The sequence below is a fragment of the Nycticebus coucang genome, chromosome 1 (assembly GCF_027406575.1).
Source record: "Nycticebus coucang isolate mNycCou1 chromosome 1, mNycCou1.pri, whole genome shotgun sequence".
Classification (NCBI taxonomy): domain Eukaryota; kingdom Metazoa; phylum Chordata; class Mammalia; order Primates; family Lorisidae; genus Nycticebus; species Nycticebus coucang.
In genome coordinates, this window is record NC_069780.1 from 129,338,239 (window position 1) to 129,360,772 (window position 22,534).

The 22,534-nt window shown below is 35.6% G+C and overlaps 1 protein-coding gene across 3 annotated transcripts in view; it reads left to right on the plus strand.

Moving 5' to 3' along the window:
- Positions 1-22,534, plus strand: part of HOMER1 (homer scaffold protein 1) — a 154,485-nt gene that overhangs the window by 82,407 nt on the left and 49,544 nt on the right. For all 3 annotated transcript variants that reach the window (XM_053587700.1, XM_053587706.1, XM_053587704.1), the window contains exon 5: positions 7,883-8,022. In XM_053587700.1, coding sequence (XP_053443675.1) covers positions 7,883-8,022 — 140 coding nt within the window. The remainder of the gene's footprint in view (positions 1-7,882; positions 8,023-22,534) is intronic.

Consider the following 22,534-nt stretch of genomic DNA (forward strand, 5'->3'; position numbering starts at 1 on the left):
TTAAAGAGTATTCCTTTTATTTTTTATTCTTTTCTTCCTTTTTTGGTGGTAACCCCTAATGTTTCTGTTTTAGTTTGCATTGCATGACCTTTGGCCACTCCTGGTCTTACCTAAAACACACAGCTTGATTCCACTTGTTTAAGCCAGTCTGCTAAATTAAGATGTACCTGAAGAATAGAGTACTACTCGGGAATTCAGCAAAAGGAAGGTCACATGGGATAATTAATCAATAATAGGTCAAATGGGATAATCAACAATAGTAGATACTTAATTGGTCATAGCTTTTGTTTTTATTTGAGGGAGGTATAAATTGCTGGTTAAGAGTATGAATTTTCTGGCAGGGCATAGTGACTCACACAGGCAGTCTCAGCCCTTAGGGAGGCAGAGGCAGGGCACTCACTTGAGGCCAGATATTCAAAACCCTGTCTCTTCAAAAAATGAAAAAAATTAACCAGATGTGGTGGGCTGAGGCCAGGAGGATTGCTTTAGCTTAGGAGTTCGAAGTTGCAGTGAGTTATGATTGTGCCACTGCACCCAACTTAGGTCAACAGAGTAGGATCCTGGCCTCCCCGCCCCCCCCAAAAAAAGCCTGAGTTTTCAAGTTGGACAAACTTACACACAAATTCTTGTTCTGTTGTTCTATGATCTTGGGAAAGTTGTTTATACCCCTGTAACATGAATATTACATTAATTATCTTACAGGACTTTGGAAAGGAATTAGTACAATAATGACAATGTCAGGTCATGGTTAATAATGTGGGCTTCAACTTTTACTAGTTTTCTGAACTCAAGCAAATTACTATTTATCTGTAAAATGGCAGTAAGAAAAATATGTTATTAGGGCTATTGTGAGAATTGAGGATCAGAAAGTGCTTAGCATATGGTAAATGTTCAATAAATGTTAACAACTGTTGGTAATAGTTGTAATAGTAAAGATGATGTAAAGTCTTAACTGTTATGTGCCAGAAACTTATCTAGAAAAATAACAGATGTCGGCTTGGCGCCTGTAGCTCAAATCCAGCCTGGGCCCGCCAAACAACAGTGACGACTGCAACCAAAAAAATAACCAGGCATTGTGTTGGGCACCTGTAGTCCCAGCTACTTGGGAGGCTGAGGCAAGAGAATAGCGTAAGCCAGGAGTTGGAGGTTGCTGTGAGCTGTGATGTCACAGCACTCTACCCAGGGCGACAGCTTGAGGCTCTGTCTCAAAAAAAAAAGAAAAATAACAGATGTCTAAATTGTATAAATTGTGCATCAGAATTCCCGGAGGACTCATTATAACTCAAAATGCTGAGTCCCACCCCTAGAGTTTCTGATTTAGTAGGTCTGAGATGGACCCAAGTATTGTGTCATTTCAAGGTTAGAGAAGCATTGCTGGTGGACAAACCATTCACATCCCTAAAGACTTGTTATGAAAAGAGTCAGGTCTTAAGTTAGCCACTTCTTTTGTTTGTTTGTTTGTTTTGTTTTGAGACAAAGTCTCAAGCTGTTGCCCTGGGTAGAGTGCTATGGCGTCAAAGCTCACAGCAACCCTCAACTCCTGGGCTTATGCGATTCTCTTACCTCAGCCTCCCAAGTGGCTAGGACGACAGGTGCCTGCCACAATGCCCAGCTAATTTTTTGTAGTTGTCATTGTTGTTTGGCAGGTCCGGGCTGGATTCGAACCCTCCAGCTCTGGTGTATGTGGCTGGCGCCTTAGCTGCTTGAGCTATAGGTGCCGAGCCAAGTTAGCCACTTCTTTCTTAGGCTTTGGAGCTATGGTTACACTTGGCTTAGTAGGCAAAGAAACAAAGCCAGAAAGAGTTTGATAAAGGTAGAATAATAGGAGATGGTTAAGAGATTGTGCCAGGTGTTGGTGGAGTTGAAGAGCAGGGAGAAAAAGAATGGGATGGATTAGGAAGACAGGAGTTTTGTTTGTTTGTTTGTTTGTTTTGAGACAGTCTCACTATGTTCCCCTCAGTAGAGTGCTGTGTCATTACAGCTCACAGCAACCTCCCATCTCTGGGCTTTAGTGATTGTCTTATGTCAGCCTCCTAAGTAGCTAGGACTACAGGTGCCTGCCAGCAACACCCCACTATTTTTTGGTTGCAGTTGTCGTTGTTTTAGCAGGCCCAGGCCGGACTCCAACCCACCAGCCTTGGTGTATGTGGCTGGTGCCCTACTCACTGAACTACAGGCACCGAGCAGGAAGACAGGAGGTTTTATAGCACAAATCCTCTTACTGAAATCAAAACTAGTAGTTGATCAGTTAATCAAAGAAGTCAATGTGAGGAGTTTTTTTTTTTTTTTGGAGACAGAGCCTCAAGTTGTCACCCTGGGTACAGTGCCGTGCCATCACAGCTTACAGCAACCTCCAACTCCTGGGTTCAAGCAATTCTCTTGCCTCCGTCTCCCAAGTAGCTGGGACTACACGCACCTGCCACAATGCCCGGCTGTTTTTTGGTTGCAGCCATCATTGTTGTTTGGTGGGCCCGGGCTGGATTCGAACCAGCCAACTCAGGTGTATGTGGCTGGTGCCTTAGCCTCTTGAGCCACAGGCGCCAAGCCTATGTGAGAAGTTTTTTCAAAAAGATTCTTACTTTAAGATGTATGAGTTAGGGCAAAGCGTAGTGGCTGACACCTGTAATCCTACCACTCTGAGAGGCTGAGACATGTGGATTGCTTGAGCTCAGGAGTTTGAGACTAGCCCAAGCGAGAATGACACCCTGTCTCTACTAAAAATAGAAAAAAAAAAAAAAACGGAGCCAGGCATCATAACATGTGCTTAATCCCAGCTACTCAGGAGGCTGAGGCAAGAGGATCACTTGAGGTTGCTGTGAGCTATTACATCATGGCACTCAACGAAGGGTGACAAAGTGAGAGCCTCTGTCCCCCTCCCAAATAAATAAAAATAATTTATGAATTGAAATTCAACAATAAGTCATTATTCACCAGTATTTTGGTGTATCACCTTTGACTATGACTTGTTGATTGGAATCCCATACCGTCTTTCTTTTTTTTTTTTTTTTGTTTTTTTGTTTTTGTTTTTGTTTTTGGCCGGGGCTAGGTTTGAACCTGCCACCTCCGGCATATGGGACCGGCGCCCTACTCCTTGAGCCACACCCATACCGTCTTTCTTGCATAAACTATACTGACAGTTAATTGTCATTTCCAGGGTTTTTTTTTTTTCTTTTAGATACAGCTAAACCTTGATACTTGCAAAGAAATCTGAGTATGCTACTTCTATTCATAGACTTTTATGTCATTTTTCTGATGTCCTATGATAGCATATTATACATATTACATAAGTATATATCTAATTCATTTGTGGGTTTTATTTTAATTTTTATCCATTTACCTTTTAATCATTTCAAAGGATTTAGCTTGGTTTTCATTAAAATAACCACTTTAGTTTTTCATTCAAATCTCATTAGTTTACATAATGTTTAATTTATTTATATAATTATATACAGTTAGCATAGAGAAGTTTGAGACAAATACAGCTGACTTTTGGCAAGAGTTTAATGCAGCTGGTGGGTGCTACATATGCCAACAGAGTGGAGATGATTAACCCCCTGGCCCTCACTGGGCTGGTACATTTTACACAGGGAAGAAAGAGCTTGAGTTAATCCAGAGAGTCAGAGACATGAATTTCTGTGGTTGTCAGAAAATGGAATTTTAAAGATTGTAGCTCTGGATAGTGACCACAAGATAAGGAGCTGCATGCCTGAGATCTTGGCTCATCTTCCTTTACCTATCCTTTTGTTCTTCAGGTCTCTTTCCATTTCCTTCTATTCCCACTGCCATGACAATTTAAAATCATCACTTTCTGCCCCAGTTTTTCCTGTCAGTGCCTCTGCTCAGTAAAGAGTGGTGTTCTCATCTTTCTTTAGGTATAAAGCAGGGAAATGTTTATTAAATAATAAAGAGAGGGCCCTGTTTTACTTAAGCCAACAAGGATGAAACTATAGCAGGAATTCCAATTCTAGGCTTTATTGGAATTAAATGGTAGATGGTCGCAGTATTTGGTGCATGGGTAGGATAGTGTTTACTGGACCTCCCCACCTCCCCTCAGCTACAGAATGGTGTGGTGACACCACCCTGGAGGCTTTTCCTGGGTAGTTGGCCAAGGTAATTTCTTTTTCATGTGTTTCAGAATATTCCTAGTTTTTGCTTTTCTTGCTACTTTATAAATGGATTGGAAGAAAGAATTATTAAGAAGCACTTCCTGAATCTTACATCTGTGCTTATTTGTTAGTGCTGATTTCCTTCATACGCTCAGATTTTAATTCAAAAAATGTATTTTTTTCTTGAATTTGTCATTTTCTTTTTCTGCTTACAGATTGTTGGGGTTTTTTGGTTGTTCGTTTTTTCTTTTTCTTTTTTTTTGAGACAGTCTCACTTTGTCACCCTCTGTAGAGTGCTGTGGCATCACACCTCACAGCAACTTCAAACTCTTGGGCTGAAACGATTCTCTTGTCACAGCCTCCCAAGTAGCTGGGACTACAGGCACCCAACACAACGCCCAGCTGTTTTTAGAGACAGGGTTGTGCTTTTGCTCAGGCAATCCACCGCCTCGGCCTCCCGGAGTGCTAAGTTACAGGTGTGAGTCACAGATTGTGTGGTGTGGGGAGTTTCCCCAAAACAAAATGAATTGTGAGTGGTTTTATTTTTCTCAAAATAAGGATGTAAAGGCAATAGAAAGGTTCACTAGATCTGTTTATATTTTACATTTTATTGTTTGCTTTTTTTCGTTTTTCTTATTGACTTTGGTATACATATTACATATATTTGTACACACATATATATCAAAGAAGATATTATTTGATAACTTTATTATCCCTTGAACATTTACTATAGAAATGACCAGCCATGTTAGCATAAGAATCTCTTTCTAAAGAGAAAATTACCCTTTTTTCAGAAGTTTATAATTAATAAATATGCTGTCAAGTATTTAATTTTCTTATTTTTTTATTTTTGAGACAGTCTCACTATGTAGAGAGATTGCTATGGTGTCACAGTTCACAGCAACCTCAAACTCTTGGACTTAAGCGATTCTCTTGCCTCAGCCTCTCTAGTAGTTGGGACTACAGGCGCCTGCCACAATGCCCAGTTATTTTTTTTGTTGCAATTGTCATTATTGTTTAGCAGGCCCGGGCGGGACTTGAACCTGCTAGCCTCTGTCTGTGTGGCCAGTGCCCTAATCACTGAGCTACAGGCGCCCAGCCCAAATTTTTTATTTTAATGTTTGATCTGAAGATATAAAATATTTTGTAGAAGGAGTTAGGGTTTTTTAAAAGGATAACTAAAGGTGGATGTTTAGGAAATTGCACAAAATTTAGATTAAAAAAGAACCAAATGTTTAGAATATGTTAAGTAAAAAGCAAGTTCCACAGTGCTATTTTTAGCATATGTAAAATTTTGGGAAGGTTTTACAAAACACTTTTGACTACCTGTGAAGTTAGGAAAAGGGAGTTTCCTTTTCTTTTTATGCCCTTATGATCTTTGGAACTTTTTCTTACTCCTATGAGCAAATACTAATTTTATTTTTAAAACAAATGTTAGATGGTATTCTGTTTTTCATTTTAGATATAATGACTTAGGAAAACTAAATATACTTTTATTAAATATAGCTAATATTCAAGTTTTCTGAAGAAAAATTTGCTGCATTGAGATGTTGGTATTGTTGCAGCCTCCGTCCCTTTCTTCCTCCCCTCCCTTCTCTCTTTAAGTTGCCTTCCTATTTCAGTAGCTTACAACACTTGTAGTCTCCTTGGGCCCTCTGCCACCAGCCTCTCCTGCTCTTTATTTTACCCCTGAAGCGACAGGCATGTTTGTCCCCAGGATTTAGTAAGAACCAGGAATCAAATTGCTACTCCTCTCCTCTTCTCTTTTGATCTTTGTTTTTGCCCTGTACACTCTTGTTAACTGATGTCAGCAAATCTCCGAGTTAATCCTTAGTTGCTAACCCTGGTTATTCCCTTTCACTTTAACTAAGTAATGTTAAAGTATTGCTACTGAATCAAATCTTGGCCAGTTTAACTGTTTAGCAGATTGGACAGTCTACCAAAAGTATCATTTTAGTTTCATTTGGCCTGTTTCGGAGAAAGATAGGCCTGACTTATTAATATCAAAAATAATAAGCTTATTGTTTCGTACTGGCTGCTTAAACTTTTTCTGGCTAATTTATATGGTTCATAAATGACAAAGAATAAGTTGCTTTGTGGATTCTGTTTTTATTATTTACTTTGTAGGATTCGACTTTGTTGTGAAACAATGTTATGTTGTCATATTATCCTGTACACTTTATTCATGCATTTACTGTGAGTTAATAGAAACAAAAAGATACAATAAGAATGAAATTAAAGGTTAAAATAGAAGTTTCACTCATCATTGAAAAGTGTTTAAGTGACAATATGGAATTAAGAAACATCCTTTTGATATTTAATAGCTTATATAATTTTGAAATAAAATACATATAGCAATATAAAACCAGAAGTCTCAAAAAAGAAAGTTTTACCACATAGATATTTTTCATATATTTTTATGCTTCATGTACAATATTTTAAATGTAAAGCATATCAATTACCATATCTAGACATGGCTTTATATTTTCACATTTTTTTCTGATGTAAGCATTTTCCCACATTGCCCTATGTTCATCTTGTTTTTGAGGAAATCTTGCATTCTTTCAAGTTGACAAATTATGACCATTCCTCACCACTCCCCTGTTGGACACTTGTATTTTTATTTTCTTCCTTAAGAAAGACTAATACTTTAGTTGTGAAGTTTCATTGCTCAGGGATCATAGGGTGCTACCCTCTAGCAATCTGGTGCTAGGACTTCTTCTACTTAATAGGTTTATCAAATGAATCCTCATTCTGATTGCTAATATCAACTTTGAATAATCTAATGATGGCAGACACAAAGACCAAGTGTCAGCTTGAACTTCATTTTAAATTCCATTTGTTTTACAGAGGGGATAAATTAAATTTACTTTGAAAGGCAAATCTTAATTAAAAGTAGAAATAAGACAAAAAACTTTGTGTAATTTCACATTATGAGTACCAGACAAGAAAAGCTGAAAGGCACTAAGGTCATTATGCATAATATGTTACAGAGGCATTTCTGATTGTTCTTCCAAGTGACTGTATGGAAATTGAAAAGTAGGTGGAACAGATTAAAAAAAAATTAAAACTTATTGCAGATTTCTTTTTTTATAGAGACAGAGTCTTACTTTGTTGCCCTCGGTAGGGTGCTGTGGTGTCACAGCTCACAGCAACCTCCAGCTCTTGGGCTTAGGCAATTCTCTCACCTCAGTCTCCCGAATAGCTGGGACTACAGGCGCCCACCACAACACCCGGCTATTTTTTTGTTGCAATTTGGCCGGGGCTGGGTTTGAACCCACCACCCTCAGTATATGGGGCCGGCGCCCTACTCACTGAGCCACAGGCGCCGCCCACTTATTGCAGATTTCATTGTCCCTTTTGCCTTTCTCCTCATTTTCTTCTACTGTACCCTTCTGTTATCTTCTTCCTCCAGAATCAAATCAAATCACATTTTACATTTTTGTCATCTTTTTCTTCTGAAACATAGTATAATTCTTTGAATATCTTTTTTCTGACAAATTTGTTACTTATATATAAACCCAAATATTTTTCAGTTCTTTGAAAGTACATTTCTAAATAGTGCTATGCATGGTTCACTGAGTTTTCTTATAAGTTGCTGTGCTTCAAAAGATTGTTTCCCTTTCAAATTTTATTTTTTACGTCTTTGACTCAAATTTCAATTGAAATTTGGCTCATTAGTAAGCACAAATCAAAGTCAGTTTTAACTTTAAGATGAAACTGTGTACTTTAACAAAAACATAACTCTTTTTTCATTCCCCACCCCTTTTTTAAAGGAATCAGCAGGCGGGGATCTTCAGTCTCCTTTAACACCAGAAAGTATCAATGGGACGGATGATGAAAGGACGCCTGATGTGACACAGAACGCAGAGCCAAGGGCTGAACCAACTCAGAATGCATTGCCATTTTCACATAGGTACAGATTCAATTCAGCAATCATGATTCAGTAAAGTGCATAAATATGGAAATTTGCTTGGTTTCAGGAACTCTTGTAGTTAGAACCTTTGAGTGAAAACTCTAGGTCAGACTGTTTTTTTTACTGCTTCTATTAAACCTCAAAGAGGAAATACAGAAAAATTTTATGAATTTAAAGCTGATAGTTACCTAGACGGACAGGAATGAATATTTCCTTTTATGGAGCTAATTATGACACAACACAAACAATTTTTCAGTGAAACAAAATATTGTAAATTGCTTTTACCTATTTTTTAATGCATCCCTTACAAAGTCCCCCTTTGTTAACTTTGTTTCCATTTTCATGTATGTTCTTAAAGATTATAAGTTGTAATTTTTAAAAATAGGTTTCACACTTTGAAATTAAGCTTTATGTAGAGGTGGTATGATTTCACAGAAGGAAAACTGTGGAGTAACTTTTAGCATGAATTTATTAATGTATAAATGGCAGATTTATCTCTATACGTGACTTCCAGAAGATAATTTTTCACTTGCTTCTGAATTTTAAAAGACTTTGATATTCTGGAAAGATTACAGCTTATCCTAAGTGTGTTTTAAACCAGTTACATTAATTACTGGCCTACTGTGGTATTTTTAGGATGTAAGGAAGTCTATGAAATTGCAGTAATGCAAATGTAAAACAAACACCTATCCGTCATCTGTCTTAAAGTTAATTTTTATTCTCATGTGGAAACTTTCCACTACTTTTAGTTAAAATTAAGAGGACAGTTTTCTTTTTCTTTGGGGGACTAGTTTTTTAAAAAATCAAATTCTTTGGCTTATTAAGAATTATGAAGTGAGATATTCATTCCAAACTCTTTCTCATGAGAATTTTAATTGAAATCTGTTGACTATTAGGGGCATAAGATTAAACATTATTAGAGGTTAACATTGGGGGAACTCATGGTCAGGATGAGGAAGAAGAAAAACCTGGGTAAGGTTTTTTTTTTTTTTTTTTTTTTGCAATGAACAGGGAAAGACTATTTGATCATGAGGCTATTCTAATTTGTTACTTAAAAATGATAATTTTGCATAAAATAGTTAATATTTTAGAGTTATGTATTTCATGCTTTATTGAAATATGAACATAACTTCTTTGTAGCTATAAAGATGACTAAATACATGAAAAATTTTAGTTCTCCCAATCTGAAGACTGTATGTTCACATTGATTTGTTAAACATTCACTCTTAAAATATGCAATTACAATCAAAGAGTGATGTTATCAGAATGCAGCTTTTACAAATACTTGACTTATATTGAGGGTAAATTTCCTTCTTGTTAAATTATATTTAACACAGGCATTTAATAAATAGACTTAACTGCAACTGATCATAATTATATACTTGATTTCTTCGGCTGACACTTAAATTGAGCCATCTGCATTGAATACTGTAGCATTTAGAATTAAAATTTTTATATTCAATATTTATAAAAGCTATTTCTAGTTTAGTTATCCACCTAAAGTTTTCTAAGTATTTATTACTATTTTGCTAATCCTTAGGATTTGGAGTTACTACCTGGAATTGGTTTTCTCCTACTGATTTTTCTGTGTTTTTAGGAGTCTAACACCAATTACTTTGACTTGAAGATAGAGCTTCTTTGACTACTGGAATTTGTAGACTAGCCATGAAGATATCTGAGAGAGATCTGAAAATATAACTTAGCAGGTCAATTTAAGCTTTTAACTAAGTTAAAGGCATAATGACCTTAGAGTGTTCTTATTATCATAAAAATACTAACTATGGCAGTTTAGAAGACATTCTATAAATTGTTTTGCTTTTATATTAGTTGCCCTTAATCAATATTTAACTAGTTTCTTGACCAAAATCAAGATTTCCACCTGAAGCAACAGATTGTTTTACAGATTTATTTTATCAGATTTGCAGAATATCCGAATATCGCAAAGACCCCAGACGAGATAGTTTTAAATTAGCTTAGATTATTCATGGCATACTGAAAAATGAAATATAATAAAACCAAATAGAAAACATCAGACTAAAACTCACATTAAGAGTAGAAACTGTTGGCTGGACACCTGTAGCTCATTGGTTAGGGGGCTGGCCACATGCTCCAGGGCTGGTAGGTTTGAACCCAGCCTGCACCTGCTAAACAAACAAACAAACAAACAAAAAAGAGTAGAAACTGTTTCAGGAATATACATATATATGTATGTGCTGAATTATGTTGTAAATTGTCAAAGTTTGAAAGCATGTGCCTTAGGCACATGAGGTGACTAAATCCGAGTGAGTGAGTTGTCCTTGGTCACATAGTTTATCAGAAACAACTGTGAGATGACAATTCCCCTCTTTAATCCTAGTATGTACTATAGTTAATTAACAGTACACTTTAGCCAAATTCCTAGCACAAGCACATTATTGTGTCAGAAAGTTAATAACTATTTCTATCTTTGGAGACCAATGTAGAAATAAGATCAGTGGTTCAGGAATTTAAAACAGAATAAATATTAAATTAAATTGTATTTAAATTTGACACAGTAAACATATATATATTTTTTCTAGTGACAAAAGAACACAATCAAAATCTTACATTTTTAAGGCCTATTTAGACTATTTATTTTGCCTGCCTTTTTCAACACATTTAAACAAAAAAGAAAAAAGAACAAAACAATTTTTGCCAGCATTTCTTTGTTCTGGTTGATCCCATTTTGTTGTAAATAAGGAACGAAATCAGTAGAATACATTAAAAAAGAAAAGATGGAGGAGATAGGGAATAGTGATCTAGGCAGTCAATTAAGAATTGACTATAGTAATAGCTATGTAGCAAGTCATTTATATGCTTCTTAAAATTCAAATTTTATGCCTAAATCTCATGAATTTGTTAATAAACATGCCAAAAGTAGATCCTGATTTTCATTTAGCTTTGAAAATTTTAGTAATGTTCTGTATTCTTCATAAGTCTTGTTTATTTTTAAAAAGTTATTACTTAGGTTTAGAAAAATAAAATTTTTATTACTTTTCATTTTTAATAAAACCTTTTATTATAAAATTTTTCCAGTATATTTGAGAGAGAATACTATAATGAACCCCTGTGAACATATTACCCAGTGTTAACAATTCAGCAGTTATGAAAAAAATATAGCCAGTCTTGTTTGATCTCTACCCTCACTTAATCCTACTGCTTTATTATTTTTAAAACAAATCCCAGACATAATTTTATCCACGAATACTTTCTAAAATTACTTTTGAACTTTTCAAAAACTTATTTACTAAGTTATTATGGCTTTTTATATTACATATGATTCAGTGCTGCTATAGATTATCTTGAATTATTTACTACTTTCTTTGATTTTTAATTATGCTGCTAAATTAAATCTTAAATGTAGTGGCTGCTAATACTCCTTGATCAAGTGCTATAGTACTGTTTTATGTCCTTGCCAGAAACTATGCAAAAACATTCTCACTAAATTTCAGTGAATTAATCCTTTTTTAGTGTACTTATTTAAATGCTTTAAAAAGTCATATATATAAAAGAGATCATGAGGATAAAATGCTTACTCATTTCTTTGGGGAAATGTTATTAAATTTTATCTAAATTGCTTATTTCTAAAAAAATTATTTTTTAAATCTAAATGATAACATCATGCTAAAATTAAGCTAGGCATATACTCTTGACTTGCTGAAGTCTTCAGTGCATCCTTTAAGACCCACAATTTATTAGCTATACACCAAGCACAGTAGCTGTATATTGACAGATTAGCATATGCATATGGGAGAGGGTTTTGTTCTCTCATTTCAGGAAATGTTTGCTTCACAGCATTAGCTGTGTGGAATTATAGAATTTTACTTGTTACTTCTTACAAATGATAATAGGGTTTTTAAAGATTTAAAACCACCTAAAATTCTCTTGGAAATAGTTACTTTTATAGTATTCCTGTGCTGTTGGAATATAGTAATAAAATGTAATACTGGAAACTAAAAGTTTTCATTCGTTAGAATTTAATGATTCTCAGAAATACAGTACTATATTGATAAGTAGCTGTGAGAGTTCAGAACAGACATATAAACATTAGCAGTTCATGAAACTATTTTTGTTTTTTGTTGTTTTTTAATTTATTTATTTTTATTGTTAAATCATAGCTGTGTACATTAGTGCAATCAAGGGGTACAATGTGTGGGTTTCATATACAATCTGAAATATTCTTATCAAACTGTTCAACATAGCCTTCATGGCATTTCATGAAACTATTTTTGTACTTAAACTTTAATAGAAGTCTGATTAGCTTAAAGGATAATAGACTCTTAAGCACTGAGTATATTTAGATTCTTCTAATATTTGGATAATGTATTCTCATGGTGCTCCTAGAATTTATGCATTCTGGTGATACTGCATGTATCCTCTGTTAAAGAGATTTCTCTGCCATTTCATGTGTTTCAAATAGATATTCATTAAAGCTTGTATGCAGAAATGTTACTTTCTAGTTATTGGTTTTGCTTCAAATGAGTATAACTACAGTTTTACCAAAACTTAAGACATCTGTGTGGGTTCACTCTATTTGTATTTATTAAAGTTTCATTCATTATCAAAGTTTCAGAAAGCCCCTACTTTAAACTGTAAGGATTTTCGTACCATTTCAAAAACTAAATTTCTTTGGAAGTTTTACATACCATTATAACTCAAATACAAAAACACCAAAATAAATACAAAATATTTATACTTAACAAAATCAGTTAAAATACAGAAAAGTGCTTTATCTTGAATTAAATATAGTTTATACTTACTGTACATGATACAAACAGGAAAAAAGTGAATGGCTCATTAAGAACCCTCATGTGCTATACTCTCCACATAAACAGTGTGGCATCTGTTTCTTTTTTACGGGTAATAAAAAAAGTTATAGTAATCAACTAAAGTAGAAGTAATTTCTGTGGATAACTTTTTTTGGATAACACTGTTTGTGTAAATCTGGTACTTATTTTATTAGAAATGACTTTATCATTGATATAATTGCAGGTGAAAAATTTAAGTTAGAGGATTTACCTTGTTGCTACAGTCACAATTGACTCGAATATCATTATTTTTCCACCATCAAATCTGAGAAATTAGATTAATGTTCTCAAAATTAATTTGAAGGCAAAGACAGTTTGTGAGAGTTGATAACTCAATAATTTAGAGATGTTATAATTTCTTTTACCCTAATTGTGAACAGAGCATTTTATAAGTAATTTGGTAATAGATACTGTTCTCCATTCTCTGGAAATTGAGATGTAATTTATATATTAATAAAATAAGATACAATAAAAAATAGTAACCAAAAGTGTTCATTAGCTTTTGGGATGCGAAATATACTTAAATTTCATACCTTGAATTTTTTTTTTTTTTCTAAGCCAGAGTCTCACTATGTCACCCTCCCTCCGTAGAGTGCTATGGTGTCATAGCTCACAGCAACCTCAAATTCTTGGACTTAAGTGATTCTCTTGTCTCAGCCTCCCAAGTAGCTTAGACTAGTGCCCACCACAACTCCCAGCTGTTTTTAGAGGCATAGTCTCAGACTTGCTCAGGCTGGTCTCCAACCTGTGAGCTCAGGCAATCTAAGCACCTCTGCCTCCCAAAGTGCTAGGATTCCAGGTGTGAGCCACTGCGCCCAGCCTCATACCTTGAATTTTTAAAGAACTAACCTTTATTTCTTCCAAAGTCTTCTGAAAGATTTTGAGGATGATGTTAAAATTTGCTAAAGTATTTTTTTAGGAATTATCACTTGATGTGAGATAAAGACATTACAGTCCTTTTCCAGTGGGGATTAGACCCTTTCCCTACTTCACCTCTGCCTTGCTCTTATTACTAATGGAAAAGAATGTTCACTGATCCATTTCTAGTGATTATCAGCTTCTGGTTTCAAGATGACTGGCTGGAGTTAGGTGTGGTCATGTACTGTGGAACAGAATGATACTAGATTAATTATGACCTCTTCCTGAAGCAGGCTTTCTAAAATTTCTTTTTTTGTGTTCATTTCTGTTCTTAGCATATACCACAGTGGAGATTCAATTGAAAGGGAGATGTATGTGCTCTAGGATGTAGGGGAAAAATTTTTCTTTGGATTTGGCTTTTCATCTTTTCTCTTACTAGAATAGTAAGGCTGACGATAAAGTGTGAACCTGGTAGAAGCCAGCAAACCAAATAAGTGTACCAAATTGCAGTGTATGTGACAGTAAGGAAGAGTGAGGTGTGTGGTAAAGTGGGCTGTTAAAGGTTCAACTAAAGATATTAAAGTTTTTTAAATGAGGCCAAACAGAGAGATGGAGACTAAATAACCTAGTCTAGACCTACAAAAGGAAGGTTTGTAGAGATTGGGCCCAACTGTTGGTTCATGGGGATAGCACATCAGATGCATGTTTCATATGGAAATACACTGACAATTCACTGAAATATATTAAAAGTGGCTATGCTCCAGGGACTGTCTTCCTTGGGGGTGGATAAGATGTTGCTATGTCTAAAAAGTTGAAATAAATGTGCATTGTCCTTTTGTTTTCTATCAGTTTGCCATTTTCCATTTACAGTTTAGCTTGTCCATATATCTAGTGTTGGCAAAATGACTTGAAGCTAGAAGTTGATATTAGAACTTTGGAGATTGAGGGAACTTTAGCTATTACATAGTCCAGCCACTTCATTATATAGAAGAGGAAGCAATTCCAGAAAAAGATACTAATACTATTTGCTAATGGCTAGGTTAAAACAGAGACATTTCTCATTAGGCTCTATCCTGGCTATGGCAGCCTTCCCTCTGCTGAACTCCAGAAGGGTTGTTTTCTGTGTCCCTTTTCAGATACTCATCCCAGCTTTTATCATTGTTCAACCCAGGTATACTGTTAGTTGTTGAACTCCCCCACCAGACTCTTAGCTTCTGGACAGCCTCATCAACTTGCATTTTTGCCTGTATGGTTTCTAGCCATTTTAGGTATGTTATAGATAATAAATATATTGAACAAATTCATATGCTTTTCCTATTACTGAGATGACACAAGGCCAAATAAGTTGCTGCAGGTCAATCACTGAGCGTCAGAAATATACCAAATATTAGCAGGGCTTAGAAGATACTAATTTGAGAAATAATTAGCATAAGTGTCATAATTTTTAGCAGGATCTACTGGTAATGGTCCCATTACTATTTTTATAACAGCTTTATTGAGATATAATTCACATACTAAATAACTTACCTATTTAAACATGTACAGTTCAGCAGTTTTTTGTATTTTCATAGAGTTATACCAACAGTCAACACAGTGAATTTTAGAACATTTTTTTACTTCTTCTCCAAAACTCTGAACCCCTTAGCAGTCACTCTCCACACTTTCACTCACCCTCCCTTACCCTAGGCAAAACATACCAAATATTAGGCAGGTATATCTACTTTCTGTCTCTGTGGATTTGCCGTTCCATAAAAGTGGAATCATATGGTATGTGGTCTTTTGTGACTGGTTTCTTTCACTTAGGCTATGTTTTTAAAGTTCATCCATGTTGTAGAATGTATCAGTACTTTGTTTTCCTTTTATTACCTAATAATATTCTTACTGTGTAGATATGCTGTATTTTATTTATCCATTCATCAATTAATAGACAGTTGTTTCTACTTTTTGAAAGTTCTATTATGAATAATGCTGCTGTGAATATTTATGTATGTGTGTTTTTGTGGACATAGTTTTCAGTTCTCTTGAATATATAGCTAAGAGTAGAATCACTTGGTTGTATGGTAATTCTTTGTTTAATGTCTGGTTAACCTGTTTTTCAAAGCAGCTACACCGTTTTACATTCCCATCAGGAGTATAGTGTATAAAGGTCCAGTTTCTCTACATCATTGCCAACACTTAGTTCATTCTGGTTAAATGTGAAGTGGTATCTCACTGGTTTTGATTTGTATTTCCCTGATAGCTAATGATGTTGAGCATCTTTTCTTACACTTTTTGGCCACTTGTGTATCTTCTTTGAAGAAATGGCTTTTCAAATCCTTTGACCATTTTTGATTAAGTTGTTTCTTTGTGTTGAATTATAGAAGTTCTATAGATATTCTATTTAATAGCCCTACACCAGATAAATGATCTGTAAAAATTTTCTCCAAGTCTATGTGTTGTCTTTGATTTTTTTTTTTGATGATGTGCTTTGCAGCACAAAAGTTAATTAAGTCCAGTTGATCTATTTTTGTTGTTGTTGCTTATGCTTTTTGTGTTTAATTAATAAATTATTGCTTAATCCAAGGCCACAAAGATATACATCTGCATTATTTTCTGAGAGTTTTGTAGTTTAAGCTGTTACATTTAGGTCTTTGATCCATTTTGAGTTAATTTTTATATGTGATGTGAGATAGAGGCTCATCTCTATCCAGTTATTTCAGCACCATTGTCACAAATCATCTGAGTCTAAGTGTGAGGGTTTATTTCTGGACTCTTACTTAGTTCTATCACCTTGATGTATCTTTATGCCAGTACTCTGCTATCTTGATTACTATAGCTTTGTGTAGTAAGTTTTCAAATTGGGAATTGTGACTCCTTCAACTTTGAACTTTGTTCTTCCTTTTTAAGATTTTTTTTCTTTTTTTTGAGGCAGAGTCTCACTATGTCACCCTAGGTAGAGTGCTGTGGCATCACAGCTCACAGTAACCTTAAACCTTAAGTTTCTTGCCTCAGTCTCCTGAGTAGCTGGGACTACAGGAACATGCCATAGTGCCCGGCTATTTTTGGTTGCAGTTGTCACTGTGTAGCAGGCCTGGGCCAGGCTTGAGCCTGCCAGCCTTGTTGTATGTGGCCTTCACCCTACTTACTGAGCTATGAGCTCCAAGCCTTTTTTGACTCTGAGTACCTAGAATTTCCATATGAATTTTTGTCCCCAGAAATTTCCATGTGAATGTCTTTTTTGGTTTCTATAACCAAAGACTGATTGGGATTCTGCTAAGTATGGCATTGAATATAGACCAGTTTGAATCATATGGCCTTTATTTATTTTTGTCACTTTGTCACTCTTGGTAGAGTGCTGTAGTGTCACAGCTCACAGCAACTTCCAGCTCTTGGGCTTAGGCGATTCTCTTGCCTTAGCCTCCTGAGTAGCTGGGACAGTAGGCGCCCGCCACAACACCGGCTATTTTTTTGTTGCAGTTTGGCTGGGGCTGGGTTTGAACCCGCCACCCTCGGTATATGGGTCAGCACCCTACTCACTGAGCCACAAGCACCGTGCCAATATGGCCTTCTTAATGTTAACTCTTTTGATCCATAAACATGGGATTTTTTTTTTTTTGAGCAGCTTTAATTATTTTCAGTCATCTTGTTTTTAGAGTATAAATTTTCCACTTTTGTTAAATTTGTTTGTATTTTATTTTTTGATACTATCATAAGTAGAATTATTAATCTCTTTTTTTAATCGTGTGTTTGTTAGTGCATAGAAATACAATTGATTTTTGTAGTGTGTCCTATATCCTACAAATACACTGAACATATTTATTAATCTTAGTAGTTTTTTTTTTTTTGTAGAGACAGTCTCACTGTACCGCCCTCGGGTAGAGTGCCGTGGCGTCACACGTCTCACAGCAACCTCTAACTCTTGGGCTTACGCGATTCTCTTGCCTCAGCCTCCCGAGCAGCTGGGACTACAGGCGCCCACCACAACGCCCGGCTATTTTGTTGTTGTTGTTGTTGTTGTTGTTTTTGCAGTTTGGCCGGGGCTGGGTTTGAACCTGCCACCCTCGGCATATGGGGCCGGCACCCTACTCACTGAGCCACAGGCGCTGCCCTAATCTTAATAGTTTTTTAGTAGATTCCATAGGAATTTCTGAATATAAAACTATATCCTCTATAGATATAGTTTTACTTCATTCTTTCCAATCTGATCAAATCTGGGTCATTGGAGTATTCATCACCTCAAACACTTATCATTTTTTGTATAGGAGACATTTCAAATCTTTTAGTTATCTTGAAATACACAATATGTTGTCATTAACTATAGTCACTCTATTGTGCAACCAAACACTAGATTTTACTCCTCTACCTGTATTTTTGTACCCATTAACCAACCCTGCTCCATGTCCTACTCCCCACTACCCTTCTAAGATTCCCATAAATCATCATTCTATTCGCTACTCCACGAGATTCCTTTTTTTTTAGCTCTCATGTATAAGTGAGAACAAGAAACATTTGTCTTTCTGTGCCTGGCTTATTTCACTAAGGTCCTCCAGTTCGATTCATATTGTTGCAAATAACAGGATTTCATTCTTTTTATGGCAGAATCATATCTCCTTGTGTGTGTATATATATACATACACACAAACACACCACATTCTCTTTATCCATTCATCCATTGATGGACACTTAGGTTAATTCCCCCTCTTAGCTGTTGTAAATAGCACTGCAGTAAACATGATGGTGTAGATAGATATCTCTCTGATGTGCTAATTTACTTCTTTTTTTTATGTATACCCAACAGTGGAATTGTTGACTCATGGTGATTCTATTTTTAGATTTTTGAGGAGCCTCCATACTGTTTTCCATTATGGATATTCTAATTTACATTCCCACCCACACCCACAGTGTGCAAGCATTCCTCTTTCCCTGCATCCTCATCAGCATTTGTTTTTTTTTTTTTTGGAGGAGAGGGTTTGTTTTTTCTTGAGACAGAGCCTCACTCTTACCTTGGGTAGAGTGCCATAGCGTTATCATAGCTCACAGCAACCTCAGATTCCTTAGCCTCCCAAAGTGCTAGGATTACAGGTGTGAGCCACCACTGGTGGCCCTCACCAGCATTTGTTATTTTTTGGTCTCTTTGATAATAAATCCAAATTCTTTTAGCCTCATTTATCTGGGGCACTACAATTTTTTTTTTTAATTTTTAAATTTCAACAATAGAACTTCTTTATGACACATAATGTGAAACCTTAGACATAGTTATGGAGACAGTTTCCCTTTATAGCTGCTTTGGCATCTATAACATGAGGTTGATGGAACTGCACGTTAGCAAGAGTGTCTTTAGTCAGCATATTTGATCCTGTGGCTTAATAGTTTTTTATAATTAGATCATTTATGGTATGCTTTATTCACAAGCTAAGTTACTATTAAAAAGACCACCTAAAGCCTTTCTGACTCTATGAAGTACTGGCAGTCCCCAAGTTACAATCATCTAACTTAATAACTTATGTACAATTTGCACTTGCAAGCAGAGGCTATTACAGTAAGTCCCTGAGTTACAAACATCTGACTGATGTACTCTTCAAACTTATGAATGGAAACTAATACAGGTAGCAGGTACCTGTTCCACTTACATCCAAATTCAACTTAAGAACAAACCTATAGAAACTTTCTTGTTTGTAACCTGGGAACTGCCTATAATAGTTATATAGAATGGATATTAGTAATTTGTTCAATTATGTGCAGAAACCATAGAATAAAGTATCATCTGAGTCTTGGTTGCTGCTGTATGGTGGTCATACCTTTTCAGCTTAAAAGATGTAGATAAACTGTTCTGTCATAACTGCATATGATCAGAAAGTCTTAGGTTCCATAGCAAGTAAGGTAGTTAATCTTTAATTGTATTTTATTTAGAAGTCTCAAAACCCACAGGACCTACTAAATGTCAAGCCCTTAACTGATACTGGACATGTTATCTGTAGACATATCACACGTAGACAATCACTATGTATTATTTGGTGATTTTCTTTCTTTCTTTCTTTCTTTTTTTTTGAGAGAGAGCATTATCTTGGGTAGCAAGAGATAAAAGAGCAAAAACATCACATACCTAATAGTCTCTTTCCCCCATTATTACTTTTTTAAAAATTTGTGCTTGAACTTTTTTTGGGGGGCGAGGGGGGTTGTATGGAAAACCTGGACTCTTTTTACTCCCTTACATACCTACTGGAATAGTATTTTTGAGAGTTGGAAAAAAATCACTTCTCCAAGTTAGATTTTTTTTTTTTCCCTGCTGAGCCAATTTTCCTTGGTGAATGACTTCTGTGACCAACTTTAGTTTTGGAGCTTAGCGGAGTCACCATTTCCCCTGGAAGAAGAGGATCTGCAGTTTATCCCAATTGAAAAGATGCAAATAGATTGAGAGAGAGTAACTAACATGGAAGAAACACGAAAATTAATAAAAAAGACTCAGTCATCACAGCTTTCACTTTGAAGAGTCAAAAGAAGTAGTACCTTTAAAGAAGACACTTAAAACTGCTTGAATTCCTGTGTGTGCCTAGATCACATACAAGCTCTCTCCATGCAGAGGAAGAGAACATGGCTTGGCATGCATCTCATGTTTTGTTCCTTTGGCAAAATGTCATTATACCTGCTCCACTAATTTTCAGAAGACTTAAAAGCCCTTGATGGAGAAAAATTTCTTCTGTGAATCAAAATAGCTGTTACTCCTGATAAAGATAGTGAAAAATAAGCAATCTAATCTTCCTGGACTTCTAAGGAGAACTGGTTCATAGATGCCATTTCTTTTAAGATTTAAAATGTAGCCATGTTTGACATGTCATCTGATACCCATGTCTTGGTCAATTTCATTTGTTGTCATACGGGAACACTTAACTCCCTACCTCACAGGGATGTTGTGAGGCAAATTTAAATGTTCCAAAGAAAAGTTTAGAAATAGTTAAGTCTTGCCTGTCTCTTTGTCAATAGTTTTCTATAATTATAAAATTTTGTTTGTTTTACAATTTACAGATGCTTGCCCATAGCTATGAATGGACCTTAGGTATCATTTTAAAATGGAAGATAATGAAGTTGTATTTGATTTATCAGTGAATATCCTTGTATAAAGAATAATTTACATGCAATGTTGCATTGATTTTTTTTTTTTTATTCAACTAAGAGTTTTTATACAATTAAAGAAAAGCTAAAGTAAAAACGTCTGGTTTTCCCTTCATTTAGTTGAGATTTAATTATTCATGCCTCTTAAATAAAGGGTAACCTAATTTATCAAATTTTTATGATAGAAAATGAAAAATACAGGCCGGGCAAAGTGGTTCATGCCTATAATCCTAGCACTCTGGGAGGCTGAGGTGGGAGGATTGCTTGAGGTCAGGAATTAGAGACCAGCCTGCGCAACAATAAGATCCTTGTCTCCATCAAAATGAAAAAATCAGCTGGGCATGGTGCTATGTGCCTAGGATCCCAGCTACTCTGGAGGCTGTGGCAGGAGGATCCTTGAGTCCAGGAGTTTGAGGTTACAGTGAAAAGGATGATGCCACTGCACTCTAGCTGGGGCAACAGAGCAGGAGTGTCTCCAACAAATAAAAAAAAACTTTAATGAAATAAATACAATTATTTAAAGAAAAAAGTGAAAAATCTTAGAGGTTTAAGCATGTAGAGATGCCCAGAATTTAAACTTCAGTTAACACTGCGTAAAACTTTTGCATTAGGTAATGGTGAAATCTCAGTAATAGTTTTATTAAAAATTGGATTACTTATGAGAATAGAGATTTGATACACACTTGTTTCATATAACAAAAAGACCAAAAGGAAAATTCTCATTTACAAAATAAAGGGAAAATGTTTACATATGAGTTAAAATTCACACACAGAAAATCTTTTTTTTTTGCAATTTCTGGCCGGGGCTGGGTTTGAACCTACCACCTCCGATACATGGGGCCAGCACCCTACTCCTTTGAGCCACAGGTACTGCCCGACACACAAAAAATCTTAATAGCCTAAAGAATGTAGTTTCATTTGTACAATTTCATTTTCAAGTCACAGGTTGAATATATTAAATAGCACATGAATTATCAGATGATGGCTCCCATGGCCAAGCTTTAAAATCAGAAACCACCTCAAAGAGATGAAGTCATTTGCTCAAGTGAATACTACTGGTGGCATAGACAGAAGAACCCAATTACAATCCTTTTATTTTTGAGAGGGAGATAATGGTAAAGTGTTGTATTAATATTTAGACTGCACTTCCTACAGTTTGTTCCTACTGAATTATAGCATCAAAAGATGAATCAAAGTGACTTTAGAAATTCAAGCTGACATTTGTAAACAAATACTTTAAAATATCTTGTCTAAGTTTGCCATATTATTAAATGATTATTTTATAACTTTTCCAATATGTTATCCAAAAAGGAATGAACGTAGTGCTGAGTTAAGAGTGTTGTGATCGGCTCGGTGCCTGTAGTACAGTGGTTTCGGCGGCGGCCACATGCACTGAGGCTGATGGATTTGAACCCAGCCTTGGGCCAGCTAAACAACAATGACAACTACAACAAAAAAATAGGTGTTGTGGCAGGCACCTGTAGTCCCAGCTACTTGGGAGGCGGAGACAAGAGAATCGCTTAAGACCAAGAGTTTGAGGTTGCTGTGAGCTGTGACACTACAGCACTCTACCGAGGGCGACATAATAAGACTCCGTATCCAAAAAAAGTGTTGTGATCAAGAAAGCATACGAAATTAGAGTATTTTTGTGTGCCTCACTTCCCAAAAAAATTAACAGCTCTAAATGAGCCTTCCATCATTAGAGATCCAGGTACTCTTGCTGCCATATGCGTCACAAA